The sequence below is a fragment of the Larus michahellis genome, chromosome Z, assembly GCF_964199755.1.
Source record: "Larus michahellis chromosome Z, bLarMic1.1, whole genome shotgun sequence".
Classification (NCBI taxonomy): domain Eukaryota; kingdom Metazoa; phylum Chordata; class Aves; order Charadriiformes; family Laridae; genus Larus; species Larus michahellis.
Window position 1 is genome coordinate 16,915,066 of NC_133930.1, and position 18,065 is coordinate 16,933,130.

General features: G+C 36.9%; 1 protein-coding gene across 9 annotated transcripts in view; it reads right to left on the reverse strand.

Moving 5' to 3' along the window:
- Positions 1-18,065, reverse strand: part of PAIP1 (poly(A) binding protein interacting protein 1) — a 28,201-nt gene that overhangs the window by 5,169 nt on the left and 4,967 nt on the right. For all 9 annotated transcript variants that reach the window (XM_074570076.1, XM_074570082.1, XM_074570079.1 and 6 more), the window contains 6 exons: positions 17,783-17,949; positions 10,945-11,133; positions 7,299-7,411; positions 4,503-4,614; positions 3,116-3,241; positions 903-1,009 (listed from right to left, as the gene is read on the reverse strand). In XM_074570076.1, coding sequence (XP_074426177.1) covers positions 903-1,009; positions 3,116-3,241; positions 4,503-4,614; positions 7,299-7,411; positions 10,945-11,133; positions 17,783-17,878 — 743 coding nt within the window. In that variant the 5' untranslated portion in view covers positions 17,879-17,949. The remainder of the gene's footprint in view (positions 1-902; positions 1,010-3,115; positions 3,242-4,502; positions 4,615-7,298; positions 7,412-10,944; positions 11,134-17,782; positions 17,950-18,065) is intronic.

The window sequence follows — 18,065 nt, forward strand, 5'->3', positions numbered from 1 at the left end:
TAAGTTTGTGCTTCTGTGTCTTTGAAGTCTTGGCCTGCACTATCAATTTTCTCTGGTTCCTGAAGCAAAATTTTCCTCATCTTCCCTGTGGGCAGCTCAGTTACAAACCACAGATGCTATGAGCTACCTGCTGGCCTCCCTCCATATGGCAAAAGATCAGATCACAGCATCTGAACCCTCTAGAGCTTTTTAGTAAGTTTGCAAGAAGCTGAGGATGAAGTACAGCAGAATCAGATAACCTCATGCACGCTGCTGATTGCAAATTAGAAAGCAGAATACATTAGCCAACCACTTGGTTTTTTCCAGACTGCAGTAAGACCCAGCCAAAAAAAATATGCTGTCCAGAAAAAAAACCCACCAAAAACCACACCACAAAGGATACTCCATTTTGCCGTTACATTTATAGTGATTTTTATATATTTAATACTGTTACATATTTAATCTTCTTTGTGCATATTTAATACTGTTACATATTTAATCTTGTTTGTGTATATTTAATACTGTTAAATTCAGATTTAAAAGTATAAACTATGAGATATTGCCACTATTGTCTCTTTATATAGATACTTGGACTTAGAATCTAAAGCACTTACGAAAGATTTCAAGATCTAAAAGGTTAAAAAAGTAAATCATTGGAGTGGAACATGCATCTCTGTTAAAAGATAAAACACAAAAATTAAAAAAAAACCCCCAACAACCAAAACCCAAAGGACCCCCAAGCCCTCTTAATTGAAAAATATATATTTTTTTTTTTTTTACATGGGAAGTCACCCAAATATCACCTTACTGTTCATAAAAAAAAAAGTTTTTAAGATAATGTTTTGTACATGTTCATTACTCTTGAGGATTTTTAAGATGTTTATATAAAAAACAAAACATTGCACATAAATTTATCTTCTCACCTGCTACAGTTTGCATCCAACACAACATTTTCAATTCTCTGTATCACTTCCTCCATATCATTCCTTCCTTTTTCTTTCCAGGCATCTTCTAAAACTGAGCCTGTCAACTGAAGACAAGGGACTAGTTGGTTTAATTTTTTTAAAGAAAATTACAAAACTTTAATAAGCTGTTAACAGAAGACATTCTGTAACAGTTCATAATGTTTAGATGCATAGTGTGACTACCTGAGGGCTGAAGCTCCCAATTGCCTACATCTGTTTGCTACGTAGATTCACAGACCTCGTAAATTGTTCACTGTAGACTACAGATAGTGTGGTAGCTCTATGTCCAATGTTTATGTTACCTAGAAGGTCACAGCTACTTCTCTACTTTCAGTCCTGAAATATGATTTTGAAACAACTATTCAGTGACATTTGTCAGATCTTACTTTATTTAAAAAAGGAGACCTTATTTTTGCAGATGATGCCACCAGCTTACCTGAGAATAACAAATACTTTAATAAACTTTAGAAACACTTCAGTCAACTTAGCTAGTATCAGACATGCCAAAGAATTTCATTTGGGTATATATAAGAGAAGCCAGGAATTATCTGACCCAGCCAGCCTGAATTTTAATACATAAAATCTGTGAGGCTGAAGCTGCTGCTGAGAGAACTTTAGCAGCGGACAGTCTGGAACTGCTGTGCATGAAAGCCTTTTATGTTAAGAATTGGTACCTTCATTGCTCAATAATTGCATAGTAGGAATTAAATCAGAAAAAATTAGTTTGCCACTATGATCACAGCTGATAGCAATTCCCGATCTACTCAGCATAAATATTACATGATCCAAAATGCTTGGAATGGCACCTCATGATACAAAGGAATAAAATGCAAAGATAAAAAGCAAGCATCTTAGCACTTGTTTGGTATTCTCAGTTTTCTACTGTGGTCCTACCTTGATCATAGATAATTAGATAGTAGCACCAAGAAGGTTTAATTAAAAATAAACATATAGCAAAGCAAACAATGAAATACGTCTCGCTATCACTATATTGAATGAAAAAGACAACAGGAGACACTTATTGCTTCAGTAGCGAAAGCAAGGTTTCCTGAGGTAACCCAATCTAGCTATAGACGTATTCCAACAAAAGCAGATACTATAAGACAACAGAAAACACTTGCATTAAAAAAAAAAACCAACAGAAACTCTGTTCTGTAACACCTTTCAGATTTAGCAACGTTTCATAAAATAATTTAGATCACTGTCTTTTATTTTAGAATGGATGCTGTGAAGCCAAATAAATATTCCAAGAATATCCATAAAAATAGTGAGACGACCTCCATCTTCTTTGGAGAACAATTATAAAAACCCGCACCAGCACTGGAAAACTTCCTGATTTGTGTACTGCCTTTTTGAAAGGTCCTTCAGCGGGCCTTGCCTCAGGGAAGCACCACCAATATAAGGAGTGACCGTAGGAGATAATGTGCTTGTTGAACCCAACCTCACACTTGCTATGAAGCAACCTGCTTAAACATCCAAACTTCAAATTAAGGGTTTAAATTGGAAGATGTAAAGCCTCTCTTCCCTATTCACCGTATCAAAAGAAGCTTCTAGAATTGGAAGTCAAGATAGAAGAGTCTGAAAAATAATGGAGTGGGAGGAAGGGGGAAGAATGAGGAAAACTAAGCCAACCAACCAACCAACCACAAAAGAACAGAAACAAAACTCCAGAAAAATATGGTTTAGCTTTTAATTTTCATTCCTAAAATAAACTGTGTTTTCTCAACTATGGGCATAACTATGGCTAGAAAAGATAAATTTCTCCCTGCACAGAAGCTAACGATTTTTTAAAGAAAAAGTAAAACTTAAGAGCAAAGAGGTTTGTTTTCATCATGAAAGAGAAGTATATGTATTTCTACACTAGTAATGATGCAGACAATATAGTTTGAAATAATGGATATCAAGAACCTTTTGCTGCAAAAAGTGGTAGACCGTAACTGCACAGTGTCCTTCAGAGCAGAAAACATACCCAAAATACCACAATTCATTCCAGTTGATTAGTTTTCTCCCATGCCAGAAGGAGAAAAAAGAAAAGTACAGCTTGCTCTGCTTATTATGTAATGCATAAGACCCTATAAACACTCCTCATTTGCAGTTTCTCCCACTGCTCCCACAGGTAGGAAGGTTAAAAAACTTGATTTTTTTTTTTTTCTTTACAACTACTGTCTCACCTTCAGCAGTTTCACTGCACATATCAAATTACTGTCCACAGGATTAGAGAAAAGCGCATTTAGTAATTCCCGAAGGCCTTCTTGAAGAATTTCTGCTCGCGTTACCTGTCCCTTTGTTCCTTTAATCTGCAAAATAAATATAAAAAAATAATTAAAAGACTTAAGTTTTAGAAATTAATTTAGTTGCGTTTTCTGTCTTAAATGCTGTATGATTTGGTTTGTGATGAACATAGTTGAGCTCTTTAGTTGGAAGAACATGACAAATACTGTAACTATTTTAGAACACAGACTTTGAGTAATATGCTTACAATTCTGACATATACATAACAATGCATGACAAGCATTTTGCTAATAAATCGCAAATAAAAGCTACTAAATGCCTGGCAAGTGGTCCACAAAATATAAAATTCCCAGAACCCCATGCTCTTTCCCATACTACATTATGTATTCTCTACAGTTGTAGTGGCTTACTTCTAGAAGGCATTCTTTAGGTAGTTAAAAAATTATAGAAAATGCTTTAAAAATAAATGGTACACTGCACAGAACTGGGTAACTCCTCCTCATCCAAACCCTTTGCAAATCTTCCTTTTTACTTCTCGCAAGCAGAAAGCAGATTTCAAGGCCCACTTACGAACAAAAATGGAAGAGTCAGAGTATTATTTTCTTTCCGTATGCCAGTGGAACATTTTTATAGTATCTGCTTAAGTCAAACCATTGAAATAGTCCAGTCAACAATAGATTTTTAAGTACACTACAACACTTAGTGAACTTACTGAACTCACAGGTATAAGAGTCAAAGAATTTTTATGTGTACATACACTTTTTCGTACATATCACAGATAGAAAAAAACCCTCTAAATACAAGATTTCATGCTTCATGCATAACCAAAGGACTCAACCCTCAGAAGAAAAATCTTTAAGGGTCTGCATTTTTGATTGCTCATTTTGAGGATTTCCACATCTTCCTCAAGGGCTTGATAGTAGCTCCTATTAGTGGCTGAATACTGAATTACATGGGTTATTGATGCTGATCTGCTTCTGCTAGGTTGTAACATTTCCTATGTTGGTTAAGTGTAGTCATCTGGGGGTTTTGCCAGTCAAAACAAAATACCAAAAGCTTCATTCCAAAGGTGGTTTATGGTTGATTCTTTTTATGAATTCTTACACTTTTTTTTTTTGATCTTTACATACTTCTTTTCTAATGATCTTGTCCTTCTTTCTTTATCTGTTTCTTAGACATACATTATAATGAAACTGTTCTAAAGTTCTTTTACTTTATTGCCCTCTCCCTTTAGAAAAATACCTCAAATTACATTCTATTTCAGTGTTTACCTAAACACCACAAAAAATTAATGAAGAACCACCTAACATGCAACATTCTTCTTACCTCTAGGTTAAGGTAAAGCTCAGCTAAGAACAGTACAAAGGCATGAAATTGTTTTCGAGTAGTCTCATCTCCTTTGGTGGCTTCATCTCTGTTTTCATACTCTGTTCGACACCTGTAAAAATAAAAACAAAATTGTATCATCTGTAGATATTCCAACATATATAACATGCTACTTATTTAACTGAACGCTAAGAACTTATGAACTGCCTTAAAACTATTAAATGCTGAATGTTGGGAAGTATGATTTGTGACAGAAATGAGAGGACTTCACAAAGACATAGTGGATTTTTGTCCTTTGAGATGAATACATATGATCACGATTATGTTTTCAAGCGCTGAAATACCCGGGACAGCAAAATGAAATGGAGCAAATCACAATGTGTAAAAATTAAGAGACAGTTACACAGTTTATATATTAGAATATGGGTATAGGAAGTTTCACACAGACAGCCAGATGTCCACGGAAATAAAGTAGATATACTCTGAAAGACATTATGCCCCTTTCACGGTACTGCCCACATTGTCTTAGATGTCTTTACACTTATTCAATAAATTCTTTATTTCACCATTTTAAGTGACAGTGATGCATAATTCATGACACCAAGCTGCGTGATGAAGTTGATATTCCAGAGGGAAGGGATGCCATCCAGAGGGACCTGGACAGGCTTGAGAAGTGGGCCCATACTAACCTCATGAAGTGCAAGATCCTGCACCTGGGTTGAGGCAGTCTCAAACATGGATACAGGCTAGGGATGAAGGGGTTGTGAGCAGCCCTGAGGAGAAAGACTTGGAGGTACTGGCGGATGAAAAGCTGGAAATAAGCCAGCAACGTGTGCTCACAGCCCAGAAAGCCAACCGCATCCTGGGATGCATCAAAAGAAGTGTGGCCAGCAGGTCGAGGGAGGTGATTCTGCCCCTCTACTCCACTCTTGTGAGACCCCACCTGGAGTACTGCGTCCAGCTCTGGGGCACCCAACATAAGAAGGACATAGATCTGTTAGGAGTGAGTCCAGAGGAGGGCCATGAAGATGATCAGAGGGTTGGAGCACCTCTGCTATGAGGACAGGCTGAGAGAGTTGGGGTTGTTCAGCCCGGAGAAGAGAAGGCTCCAGGGAGACATTACAGCAGCCTTCCAGTACCTGAAGGGGGCCTACAGGAGAGATGGGGAGAGGGACTCTTGATCAGGGAGTCTAGTGATAGGATGAGGGGTGAGAGTTTTAAATTGAAAGAGGGGAGATTTAGATTAGATATTACAAAGAAATTCTTTACGGTGAGGATGGTGAGACACTGGAAGAGGCTGCCCGGAGAAGCTGTGGATGCCCCATCCCTAGAGGTGTTGAAGGCTAGGCTGGATGGGGCTTGGAGCAACCTGGTCTAGTGGGAGGCGTCCCTGCCCATGGCAGGGGAGTTGGCACTAGAAGTTCTTTAAGGTCTGTTCCAGCCCAAAGCATTCTATGAGTCTTTGTAGTTATATCTAAATTATAGAATCATAAACAGAGGATAAAGATCACATGGCAGCAACATAGTTTTTCTAGTATTCAACAAAAATACACAAGTTCTCATAGACATTCAAAAACAGAATTAAAAAATAGTTGAGATAAGAGGAAGGTATTCTCAATCGTTATGTAATGGATTAAGAAACACCATTGAAACTGAAAAATCTAAGTTGCTGAAATAAAAATTTAAGGTAGAAACTTAAGCTGAGAAACAGAAGAGGAGCTCTCTGTGGTCATATTGTTAGGGTGTTTATCCTCCTCTGCCCCTACCCCATTCCATCCATATTAGCAATAGCAACTTTAAATTCATGGCCTCAGGGTACTAAAATGAATGTTATCTATTGGGTTGGCTTCAAAAACCAGGAACCAGGTAATCCAACATTAACAGCAATTTCCTTCATGTTCAAGTGAGAAACATAGTTAAAAAAACAGAAGGTGAAAATGATAATTTTGAAGGCAAAAAGGCTCATCTGCTTTGGGACAAGGTAAAAAAAAAAAACATATATATTTTTAGCTTCTCCATAAGGTACCATTCCTGATAAAAGATCATCAGAATGTGCTGCTGTTGGAAGTTTATTGTGCTTTTGCTCCTAAACAGAGGTGGACTAAGTGAAACTTAAAATAAGAAGCAAGCCCAAAGCTTAGAAATCCAGAAGTCCTTAAAGAGAAAAAGGCTATTTTCTAAAAAATTATGAAGTATTCAAGTGTACTACTCATTAACATACCATGCACTGAGATTTAAAAGGAAATATATCCATTTAAAAAATGTTGCATTTTTGTCCACTGTGAACACTAATCATTGTTAAACCTGTAAGCCCACAGAACTCTGTAATAACTGAAAATTGAAGAAATTTATCCTTCTGCATTTTACACAACTACTTCATAAAGTCAGTTAGCTGATCAATCAATAAACCTTATACAGAAACTCCAGGCAGAAAAGTAATTAAAGAAAAAACGACAATAAAATAAGTCCTGGCAAGACTCCAAGGACAAGGACAGTACATGTATGTTCATTTAGGATACTTTTAGAGTTGACTAGCTTTCAAATTTGCCCTGCAATTTGGGATCAGTCTAAGATACTCAGTTCAAAAGAGCCTACAGAACTCTGAATGGAGTCCTATTTTCATATTTTAAAATATTAAAATATTTAAAAATATATGTATTCACTATCCATTTGCTCACTTTAAACTTCTATTTTAAATATATACCTCTTTGCGCATGACATTAAGAGTTACATACAAAATAGGAAGACATGTAACCTGAGAAAGTAACAGGCTTAAAATGACATGCTGATACTGACCTTTGAAGTAACAACTGTCGGAAGTTCCCAGTTTGTGGACTAATGGTTAGGTGGTGAGATAGATAGTTACACAACCGTGCTCCTATGTAGGAAAAATTTGGGACAGATGTGGCCTTCCAAAACAAAAGTAGAAAAATAAATTATTCACAACACTCATGATTAGGCGATCAGGATGTATCTTTAAAAGCTTTTTTGAAAATTGTTTAACAACAGTTAATTAGACAACTGAAGAGCAGAAGATTAATAATTACTCTTTGTCATGTTAATTTTTATATCTCATGAACACTTTGCTATATGCATTTCAGCACTTAAAAGTTCGTTACACTGTGATTTTGTGGCTTTAAGAAAACAGCCTCCATTATGCTGTGTACCCTCAACTCTACTTAACCATTGTGACCTACAACCAAAGAGTGTCTGAAAGTCACTTACAAATTGTTTATTAAAAAAAAAAAAATCAAACTGTGGACTTTAAGACACTTTTTCAAGGACATGCACTCTCTTATGAAGCAGTAAGTACATTAAAATAAAATAAAAAAAGAGTCACCTTCATTCAGTCCAAGAGCTACTTATCCCAGAATCTATTTTTGGCAATAGTGAATGCCCAGGGAAGGAATACAAGAACATGGCAAGTAAAGATAAATACTTGTACATGCTCCAGCAATCTGCAGAATAGCAAACACCTGATTCAGAGGTTAAAACCACATCATTACAGTTAATAGCTCTTGATGGGTACTTTTTTCTAAAACAAGTCCTGTCACTGTTGAACATTTACACTTTTGTCATCTAAAACGAAGTGATAGCAATGGAATTTCACACGTAAGTTATACACTGAAAAATATTTTGCTTTAAACTTGATACTTCAGAATGTCAAGAGAAGGAAAAGAGTAACTGGGAATTGAGTAGCGTCTACATTAAACCTCTGAGAACTTAACGCAGAATATTCCCTTATTTTGCCAATTTATTACTGTTCACTTGTTTTGAACTCTCTTCTAACAACGCTTGAATTTGAGATTGTTTCTCAGATGCAGCTTCAGTGAAAAGAGGTTCTGGTATGAATAACTTCATCATCTCTGCCAAAAAGAAAACAGGGATACTAAGAATTCACTAAACTTCTCCAGTAGCTTTATCATTTTTCAACATTCCTTTTACATCTTGATCCTCCACCAGCACTATAGATGTCCTTGCACACTTCTGCTTCTAACATATTTGAAAAAAGCATCTTGCCATTAGGATGTCAATGTGTTATACCTAGTGACCTTCAACAGGCAGATAAAAATAGGCACTCAATATAACTGTACTATGTGCATGAAGTCGCTGGAAAAAACTAAAGTGTCTCTGGAAGACAGAACAAGTTTAAGTAATTACGGTAGTCAGATAGAATTTAGTTTCCAGTAAGAGACACGTGAAATAGCTAATGAGCTTTTTGGTGGTTTCATTAAATCAGTTGCTAGGACTAGAAGAGGTGCCCCCTTTTTTATAAGGCAAAACACATCACTTAAATTTCACTTCTCTTTCTTAACAAAAAAACCCCAACAAACCACCACACACACACACACAAATTCTTTAAACCTCATCTGTATTTTTTAAACATTACCATCCTAATTAGTTGGTCTGTATTTGTAGCTTGTAGTTGCATCACATACTCAAACAATTTAAGTTTTATGACCTGGCATAGCACACACAGACCAAAAAACCCCCACCTTACACGTTCTTAATAACCAATCATTACAATGCAATATCATCTTCCCTGAATTATTGTTGATGGTAATCTCAGTTTCTCTCTGACTCAAAAAAGTCACAACCTAAGTATGAAGGCTAATCTATCAATACATATCTTGAGAAGTTTCAGTTGCTGTAACAGGAACAATCCACTGTGTTAACTATACAACAGTCAAGATTGTTAGGCTATACAGTCAGAGCGTTCAACTTCTGGAGAACAACCAGCACTTCACTCTGTCCAGAGATATAAATGGATTAGGAAGAACAGGGGAAGGATAGAATTAATTCATACAGACAGGCTAAGATACCTGACACACAGATGAAAGGAAGACTGTACAGGACTTGGGTTTCCTTCATTTTAATCTTTTGCGTGCAGAAACCTAGCATTTGTAAATCAGCTCAGTTGGGTTAAATTAACATCACTGAAGAAGATGCTTATAAGTACACTTCAGCAACTTTAATTATTTTGTGATAAGCCAGGAAACACAAACACTTGAGCCTTTGCTCAAGACAGAAGAATAATAAGCATAGTTGACTTACACTCAAACACTATCCTATCCTGACAAACAACAAAACTAAAATTGGAGGATGCTTTTGGATACTAGTACAGCTTTTTTGCACTATCTTTTATTTTTCATGTAATTTCAGACTGATAACACTCAATGCTTCTTAGTTGAGGAAGGCACAACTAACCCTAACACTGAACTTGTTTCTAAGTAGGGGGAGAGAAGAAGAGGCAACATTAAAGACTTAACATTAAATGCAAGTCAATGTATTTAGCATATATGAAGTTTAAAATGGGATAAATTCCTCTTTTTTTCTTTCCAATAAAATTATATGGAATGCGTTAATCTTTTTTTAACTATCCTCCATGTGTTCAAATCAAGGATGGGAAAATGATGCTGCCAAATACAGCACAATTGTGTTTTAATTAATCTTAACGTGTAACTAAACTGTTCTGAGTTAAATGTGCATCAATTCCATATGATGATAAGAAACTTGAGCTCTAAAGTTCTGTACAATGACCAAACAGTCACGCAGCTTCTACATACCCCAGATTAAAATATTGTGCAAGTAGCTCACTTAAAAGACAAGTAAGAATTTGCATTCTTCAATGTAGAATTTGACAGCAACCAACCCAGGAAAGTGAAAGACACCTAATGCAATAAATAGCAAGGACAAGCGCGACTTCATTCTCTGCAGCAAGCCCAAAAGACAGTAACAGCAGCTCATTTGCTAAGCAACACATACTAAGCTGTTCTTTCCAATGGCTCCCCCAATTAGTACAGAGTTCAGCTCAAGGTCTCTGTCCTCATTTCCATGGCCATCAATGGGACCGGACCTAGTTACCATTAGACAAACTTTACTCTCCTCCAGTTATGCTGTTCTGAAATAGGTATATTCCAAATGAAGAAAAAAGCCTGTAAATAAAGGAGCATTTCCCAAAGGGTCATGTGTACAGTAGGTATAAATTTGATTAGGAATTAAACAGTAGGTATAAATTTGATAAGGAATTAAAATTATCTAAGTATTATGAAGAAATTTTTTTGCAGGATGGAATAAAAATGTATAACTCTGACATGGCTTAAGAGTTTCTTCAATACTATATAAATACAGCAATTCAAATATAACTCCCTTTAAATAAGCGCTGTAATTTCAGCTTTATTATGTGACCCAGGAGATCCAAATACACAACGAAGGAAACAGAGTAAATTGGGTGAATTTATCAACCATCCACTTGAGCTACCATTTCAATTTATTGAGCAAAATCTTTCCCTGTATGTTTCAGTCTAAAAAGAAAAAAAATCAAACTATTCAAATACTATGGAGATAACAATTACATAACAAATAACACTGGTGTGCAAGTCTTGGACATCAGGTAACAGAGGCATAATATCCATGTTATAAGACAGAATACACAAGCTACCTGCTGATAGATGAGTTCAACAAGTTCTTGTAAAGCTTCATCTGCAGTGACACAGCCATTCAGTGTTTCGGCAAACTGCTCTATTTCAGTTTCAAAACAACCAGGTTGCTCGGTGAGGTGATTTAGGAAGTCTTGTACATATTCTGCCAAAGTCAGATAGCCGTCATATCTATCTTCATAGGAAGAATCCTATAGCAGTGAAAGAATATACAAACTATTTAAAAGGAACCTAAAAGAATGTTATGATACTTACTACTATCTCCAGAAGTAACCATATAGCCCTTAGTCTTGAGTAGTCTCTACATACTTGACAGTGATCTTTAGTACAGAATACACTTCAACATTTTTATAGAGCATAAACCTCAATGTACCAGAAAGCTGCAATAGCCTCATCTTAAGAACTAGGTAACATGTTTTTATAGAGATTAGGGTCTTCCAGCAAAACACATCAAAACACAGATTAAAAAGAAAATCAAACAGCTTGCCAAATTGGGTGCAAGATAACTAACAAACTAGTAAATAAGGATATCTGTTAAGAATAAAACTACCAAACTGAAGCTCAACACCCATTCATGATGCACACACAAACTGTGCTGCAGACACAGCAATTGCAGAAGGTAAAATAATTGAAAATTTGGAACAAAGTATTTTGGGCTTACATAGAGTGTACAGTGCTCCAAAATACACAGAAGGGGACGACACTACAGAAATACAATAAATACAGTGTAGTGTTCCCATGTAGACAGTATAGTCAGGAAAACTGATCTTTTAAAGTCAGCAAATTTGCATCTCTTGGCAATGGATGAAAGCTTACAAGGCATGAAATGAAATTATTCAAGCAGCATTGCATTAATTTGCAGCTACTGATCTTAAAAACCAGGCAGTAAACACACCTGCTCCTAAAGAAAGGATAAGCTTGCACAACACCACTTTATTGATGTTTATGTTCCTGCTGATGGAACAGAAGGCTGCTAATTTTGTCCATTCAGAAAATGAATATAGCTAGTAGTATCTGAAGTCAATACTGTTCTAGACGATTATAATGCTAGTACAGAAGGGGAATAGCAAAGGGAAGCAGCATACTTTGTGATGTCACTTCTAGTAACACAGTACAAATAATTCACTTTGTCACACTGCACAGAACTGTGAAATGCATCTCATAGATTTTCGGAAGTGCAACCAGGAGCGTGAAGAGGGACAGCTAAAGAAATGACTTATAATTCACGGAATGGTTTGGGCTGAAAGGGACCTTAAAGATCACCTAGTTCAAACCACCCTGACATGGGCAGGGACACCTCCCACTAGACTAGGTTGCTCAAAGCCCCATCCAGCCTGGCCTTCAACACTTCCAGGGGAGCATCCACAACTTCTCTGGGCAACCTCTTCCAGTGTCTCACCATCCTCACCATAAAGAATTCTTCATAATATCTAATCTAAATCTCCCCTCTTTCAATTTAAAACTCTCACCCCTCATCCTATCACTAGACTCCCTGATCAAGAGTCCCTCTCCCCATCTCTCCTGTAGGCCCCCTTCAGGTACTGGAAGGCTGCTATAAGGTCTCCCTGGAGCCTTCTCTTCTCCAGGCTGAACAACCCCAACTCTCTCAGCCTGTCCTCATAGCAGAGGTGCTTCAGACCCCTGATCGTTTTTGGCTCTCCTCTGGACTCACTCCAACAGGTCCGCATCCTTCTTATGTTGGGTGCCCCAGAGCTGGACGCAGTACTCCAGGTGGGGTCTCACAAGAGTGGAGTAGAGGGGCAGAATCACCTCCCTTAACCTGCTGGCCACACTTCTTTTGATGCATCCCAGGATGTGGTTGGCTTTCTGGGTTGTGAGCGCACACTGTAGGCCCATATTCAGCTCTTCATCCAGCAACACACCCAAGGCCTTGACAGGGCTGCTCTCAATCCATTCTCCCTCCACCCTATATCCATCTTTGAGACTGCCTCGACCCAGGTGCAGGACCTTGCACTTGGCCTTGTTGAACTTCATGAAGTTCACACGGGCCCACCTCTCAAGCCTGTCCAGGTCCCTCTGGATGGCATCCCTTCCTTCTAGCGTGTTGACCGCACCACACAGCTTGGTGTTGTCGGCAAACTTGCTGACAGTGCATTCAATCCCCCTGTCCATGTCAACGACAAGGATGTTAAACGGCACTGGGACCAATACTGACCCCTGAGGAATACCACTTGTGACTGCTTGCCACTTGGACATGGAGCCATTGACTGCAACTCTTTTCAGTGTGACCATCCAGCCAATTTCTTATCCACCGAATGGTCAATCCAAAAAATCCATGTCACTCCAATTTAGAGACAAGGATGTCACATGGGACAGTGTCAGATGCTTTGCACAAGTCCAGGCCTATGATGTCAGTTGCTCTTCCTTTATCCACCAATATTGTAATGCCATTGTAGAAGGCCACCAAATTTGTCAGACATGATTTGCCTTTAGTGAAGCCATGTTGGCTGTCACCGATCACTTCCCTATTTTCCATGTGCCTTAGCATAGATCCATGATCCTGAAGTGAGGTGAGACTGACTGGTCTGTAGTTCTCCACGTCTTCCTTTTTTCACTTTTTAAAAATGGTGGTTTTGTTTCCCCTTTTCCATTCAGGGGAACAATTAGCGATTCAAGACATAAGGGTAACATACAGCATAACAGAATTCTCACTTGATCTACTATTTAGTAAGGAAAAGGTTTACAATATATCTACTGTAATGAAAAGTTGAGCTAAAAATGATAGAACACTTTGTTTCCTTAGTGGACATAAATACACTGATAAGGTTTTAATTACATTATCTTTTGCCCCATCACCTCCCTTAATGAAGGGATGTTGACTTTCTGTCCTCTAAATACCTGTCTCTCCTCTGTTGTTAAGCAATCCAGATCTGGGAAAGATTTTTACCTAGATATGAACTGTGGAGAAAGACAGATACAGGTTGCTGAAAATCAAGAACTGACATTAATTTAATGACCTATGAAGAACATGTGAGGAAAAAAGCAGATTTTCTAAATTTCTTTAAAGACTTATGTGATAAAGGTATACAACTTAAGCTAATGGGGGAACACATCAATATAACAAAAGAAAAACCGGAAAGATTTCCTATGATGTTTAATCAAGTAGAATATATACCCAAAGAATACTACTGAAGACAAACTTACTTAATGTTGCCCATCAGAAATAGGAAAAAAATACAGGTTTACAGGAATGGTGGCAAATTGTTACTATGCATATGGACAAAGCCTTCAACAACCTGATCCAAGTTGGTTTGGCTTTGAGTTGGGGACTGGAGCACAGGAACTTCAGAGGTCCAGTTCAACCTAAAGTATTCTACAATTAACAGCTTGGACCTTATAAAGCCAAAGAATAAAGACTAACAGGCCTGTGTGTAACTTGCTAAACATTCTATTTCTCTAAATGAAATCAACTTTTACTAGGCAATTTCAAATAGCCCAGTACAAGTTTTGTAGAATAAATTTAAACTATTTTGTTCCACAGAACTATGACATTATTGTGCAACAATTGCAGCTTAATCACATAACGCTGAACTAGCATCTCTCCTAACAACCTGTTTGAAAACTCTGCAGACAGGTTGCAGGGAATGCAATTGCTGTAGCTAGTGAAAAAAGCTGCTCTTTCTGACAGCCATCTCGTTGTTGTGAGATCCTCATTCAGCAGAGATGAAGGTATTTTCCACTTATGCTCACCTGATAAGAGTTCAATCTTGGAGGAGAATATCTTTGTTTTGGAAGGGGCCCCAATACCATTTGGTATACTGGTGTCCCTGTATTCATACTCCTCTTCCCATTTTGTAATTAAGAGGCTAAACACAGAGGCTGAACTCTGTACCACATTCATCTACCTGTAGTAAATATGCAACTCCAAAAGCAGTTTAGGTTTTAGTAACTATGCCAGGGAACAGAATAAATGGGAGAGAAAATTTAATAATTCAAAATTATAATAAAATTGTATCTTGGTGAATTAGTAACATGTGATACTCTACAAGCTAATTAAATTTAGCCCAATAACTTCTAGACATAAATCATTTGCATTTCTCATTGGCAGATTTTAAGATTTAACAGAGAGGACAGCACAATATACTGTATCAACTAAAGGAAAACAAAGCAAATCTCTTGATTATTTTTAAACAGCTGCTGGGTAACAGGAGGCTATAAGCTTGCACATTCATTACAAATTTATGATTCAAAGCCATGAAAGTCAACTAGAAATTCTCAAATGATTTCTCAGTCAAGCCAACACTGTCTAATCCTTCTCCTTTATGTTTGGTAGCTATAGGATGGGATCCTGGATTATTCACAACAAGAGTCACCAATTTGAAGATTATAGATATGTCTCTCTTCTACTAAGAGTCAGTTCATGAGTTTAAAGGCATAACAATGAAAAGGCTAAACTGGTACTGAAACTCCTCTGATTTACGTAAAAATAAAACACAGAAAGTTTATAGAAAAGATCTATGAGCCAAATCTGCTCTTGGGCTCTGCTTTTGTACATGTGCTCATTAACACTTTCCTATACCTGACAAATATTCACAATGTTTCCACTTGGGAACCTAGTCACTAATAATTTATTACTGATTTGATTTCTCTTCAGAATTCTTAGGAACAAGTTTTTTTCCCCTTCGGATTATATGCACTCAGCAAGTTTACAATAAAATTATTGCAAATCTAGGTACAAACATTGTTGCATATACAAAATAACCATCCAGACAATTCCTTATCCACCGAGTGGTCCATCCAAAAAAATCCACGTCTCTCCAAGTTAGAGACAAGGATGTCATGCGGGACAGTATCAAACGCTTTGCATCATTCCACATAAATGATGTCTGTTGCTCTCCCCTTATCTACCAATGTTGTAACCCCATCATAGAAGGCCACCAAATTTGTCTGGCATGACTTGCCCTTGGTGAAGCCATGTTGGCTGTTGCCAGTCACCTCCTGACCATCTCACCTATCAAAACTGATAGTTTTGAGTGTCAGAACTAACTGGAAATTACCTAATACAATAATGAAAAGTTATCTGGACACATAGAGTAATTAAAATAATATATGATCAAACAAGAAATTAACACTTTATTTCTAAAACAACAAATGCTTAATAGCAAATCCACTGTGTATTTTATAAGAGAAATGCAAGTTTTCAGATTTAAAAATTCCAAGGAACATTATAAATGAAAACTATAAAGTATTTAGGCAGAAAACCAGAAGTTTCTCAAAGCTTTGCTTTGATTAAAATTTTAAAACTCATGGTCAAAATCTGTGTAAGTGTGCTAAATTTCTTATTTCTATTGAAAGTGAGACCCGATTATGAAATTAATTCAGTCATTAAAGTAAAAAAAAAACCAAAACAACAAACTTTGTAATAGTGGAGGACAAAAGTCTGAAACACTGCTATTCTGTGTCTTGTATATTCTGATTAGATTAAGGTCCCTGCGATATACTTCCAAATAAGAGTTCTAAGTTTTGCTATCATTTTAAGAGATATTTTTATTAATAGATGAGTCACATTCATAGCATATTCCTACAACATAGCAACCCAGGAACACCCACATGCTCGTGTGTTTTTGCAAAACAGCTGAAAAGCAACATTGCTGGCCTCAAAACTTTGTAATTATAAGTATGCATTATGTATGCCATTCCAAATGTCATTTTTGGGGTCTTGAAACAGAAATCCTTTATTTATAGAAAACATGTAACATGTACTGGCACAAAGTAGTTATTTTTCCCCTAGATTCTCCGTTCACTCAAGCATGTTCATGTTGGCATTCTGTTAACAGTTGCATATTGGCTATGGGCTTGTATTATCCAGGATGGTAATTCTATTCAGTAAGCTGGCAAAGCTGGTAACATTAAGATAACATCAATTTTACTGGTGAGGAAAAAAATTCAAAACACTAAACCACCATATTCAGCACTGAAATCGAGTATTTTTCGTAAGTTACTAAAAACGTATTTGTTTCAGTATAATTGTTTTTTATCACTTGATTGTATTTGTAAAAGTAACAGTTCCCACCTGTTTTATATATAGTACCAGAGCTTGGCTGCTTGCATAACAAAAGGATATTCCAAGAATTCATATGGGTCTTCCCTGAAGTAGAATTACTAATGCAGTAACATGGAAGACAATGGAGTAGAAAATAAGAAGTAACAACTTTCATTACATGATGCATCTACAATACTGATCTGAGATCACCCTAGTCTGTCTGCAAATATATTTCTTATTAAGTATGTGGGTAGGTAACTGCTAGGAATGAGCCTAACCCTACATTTTTGCCCTTTGGTGATAGAATACCACTGAATGAATTAAAAGACACATGATGGTATACTAAGTTAAGCAGTCATGGCCAATCATACTCATTATTTGTAAATTTACGAAAGGTAAAGCCTGTGCTCAGAAAAGCTAAAGTTCAAGCTTTCTCACACACTTGCTTCAAAAACCTTTGAAATCTGCATAAAAGTGCAGAAAAGCCTTCACTTAAAATGCAGTGTAGCTGTAACTACAACAGAGGCAGTAGCCAAAAAGTCATCTTACTCTGATGTTGGGTGTAATCAATACTTGGTGTAACCAAATTCCTCATTGATTATCTGCAGCAAGCTTTAGCAAAACATCCCACGCTAAAGGCTCTCATGTACACCATAATATTCACACATTATCACATAATGTTCTGACTGTGACGGTGGAGGTTATCATCAGAATTTTTGGTATCTCTTCAGCAAATGCAGCATTCAAGTTATCTGATAAACAAGATCTCAAAAAACCATTATTAAATTGCATATAAGCGAAGTGGCATACCTTAAGAAGAGAAGATAAATACTCACCGTGAAGTTCTGATTGAAGTTCTGGTTGTATCCTGATGGATAAAACTCAGGTGCTTTAACAGACAGCTTTGACGTTACCACAGGAGGTTCAGCCATTTCTGGTCCAGAATCAGGAACTGAAACTTTGTCTTGTGATCCAGATGGAATTCCCGTCTGCTGCAGGTGTTCTGAAAAGGTTTTGTTAACTAGTATGTATTCACACAGAACACATCATTTTTTGGACTTCAAATATAATTTTACTATAAATATACTTTCAAATTTACTTCCAATATATTGTTTTTCT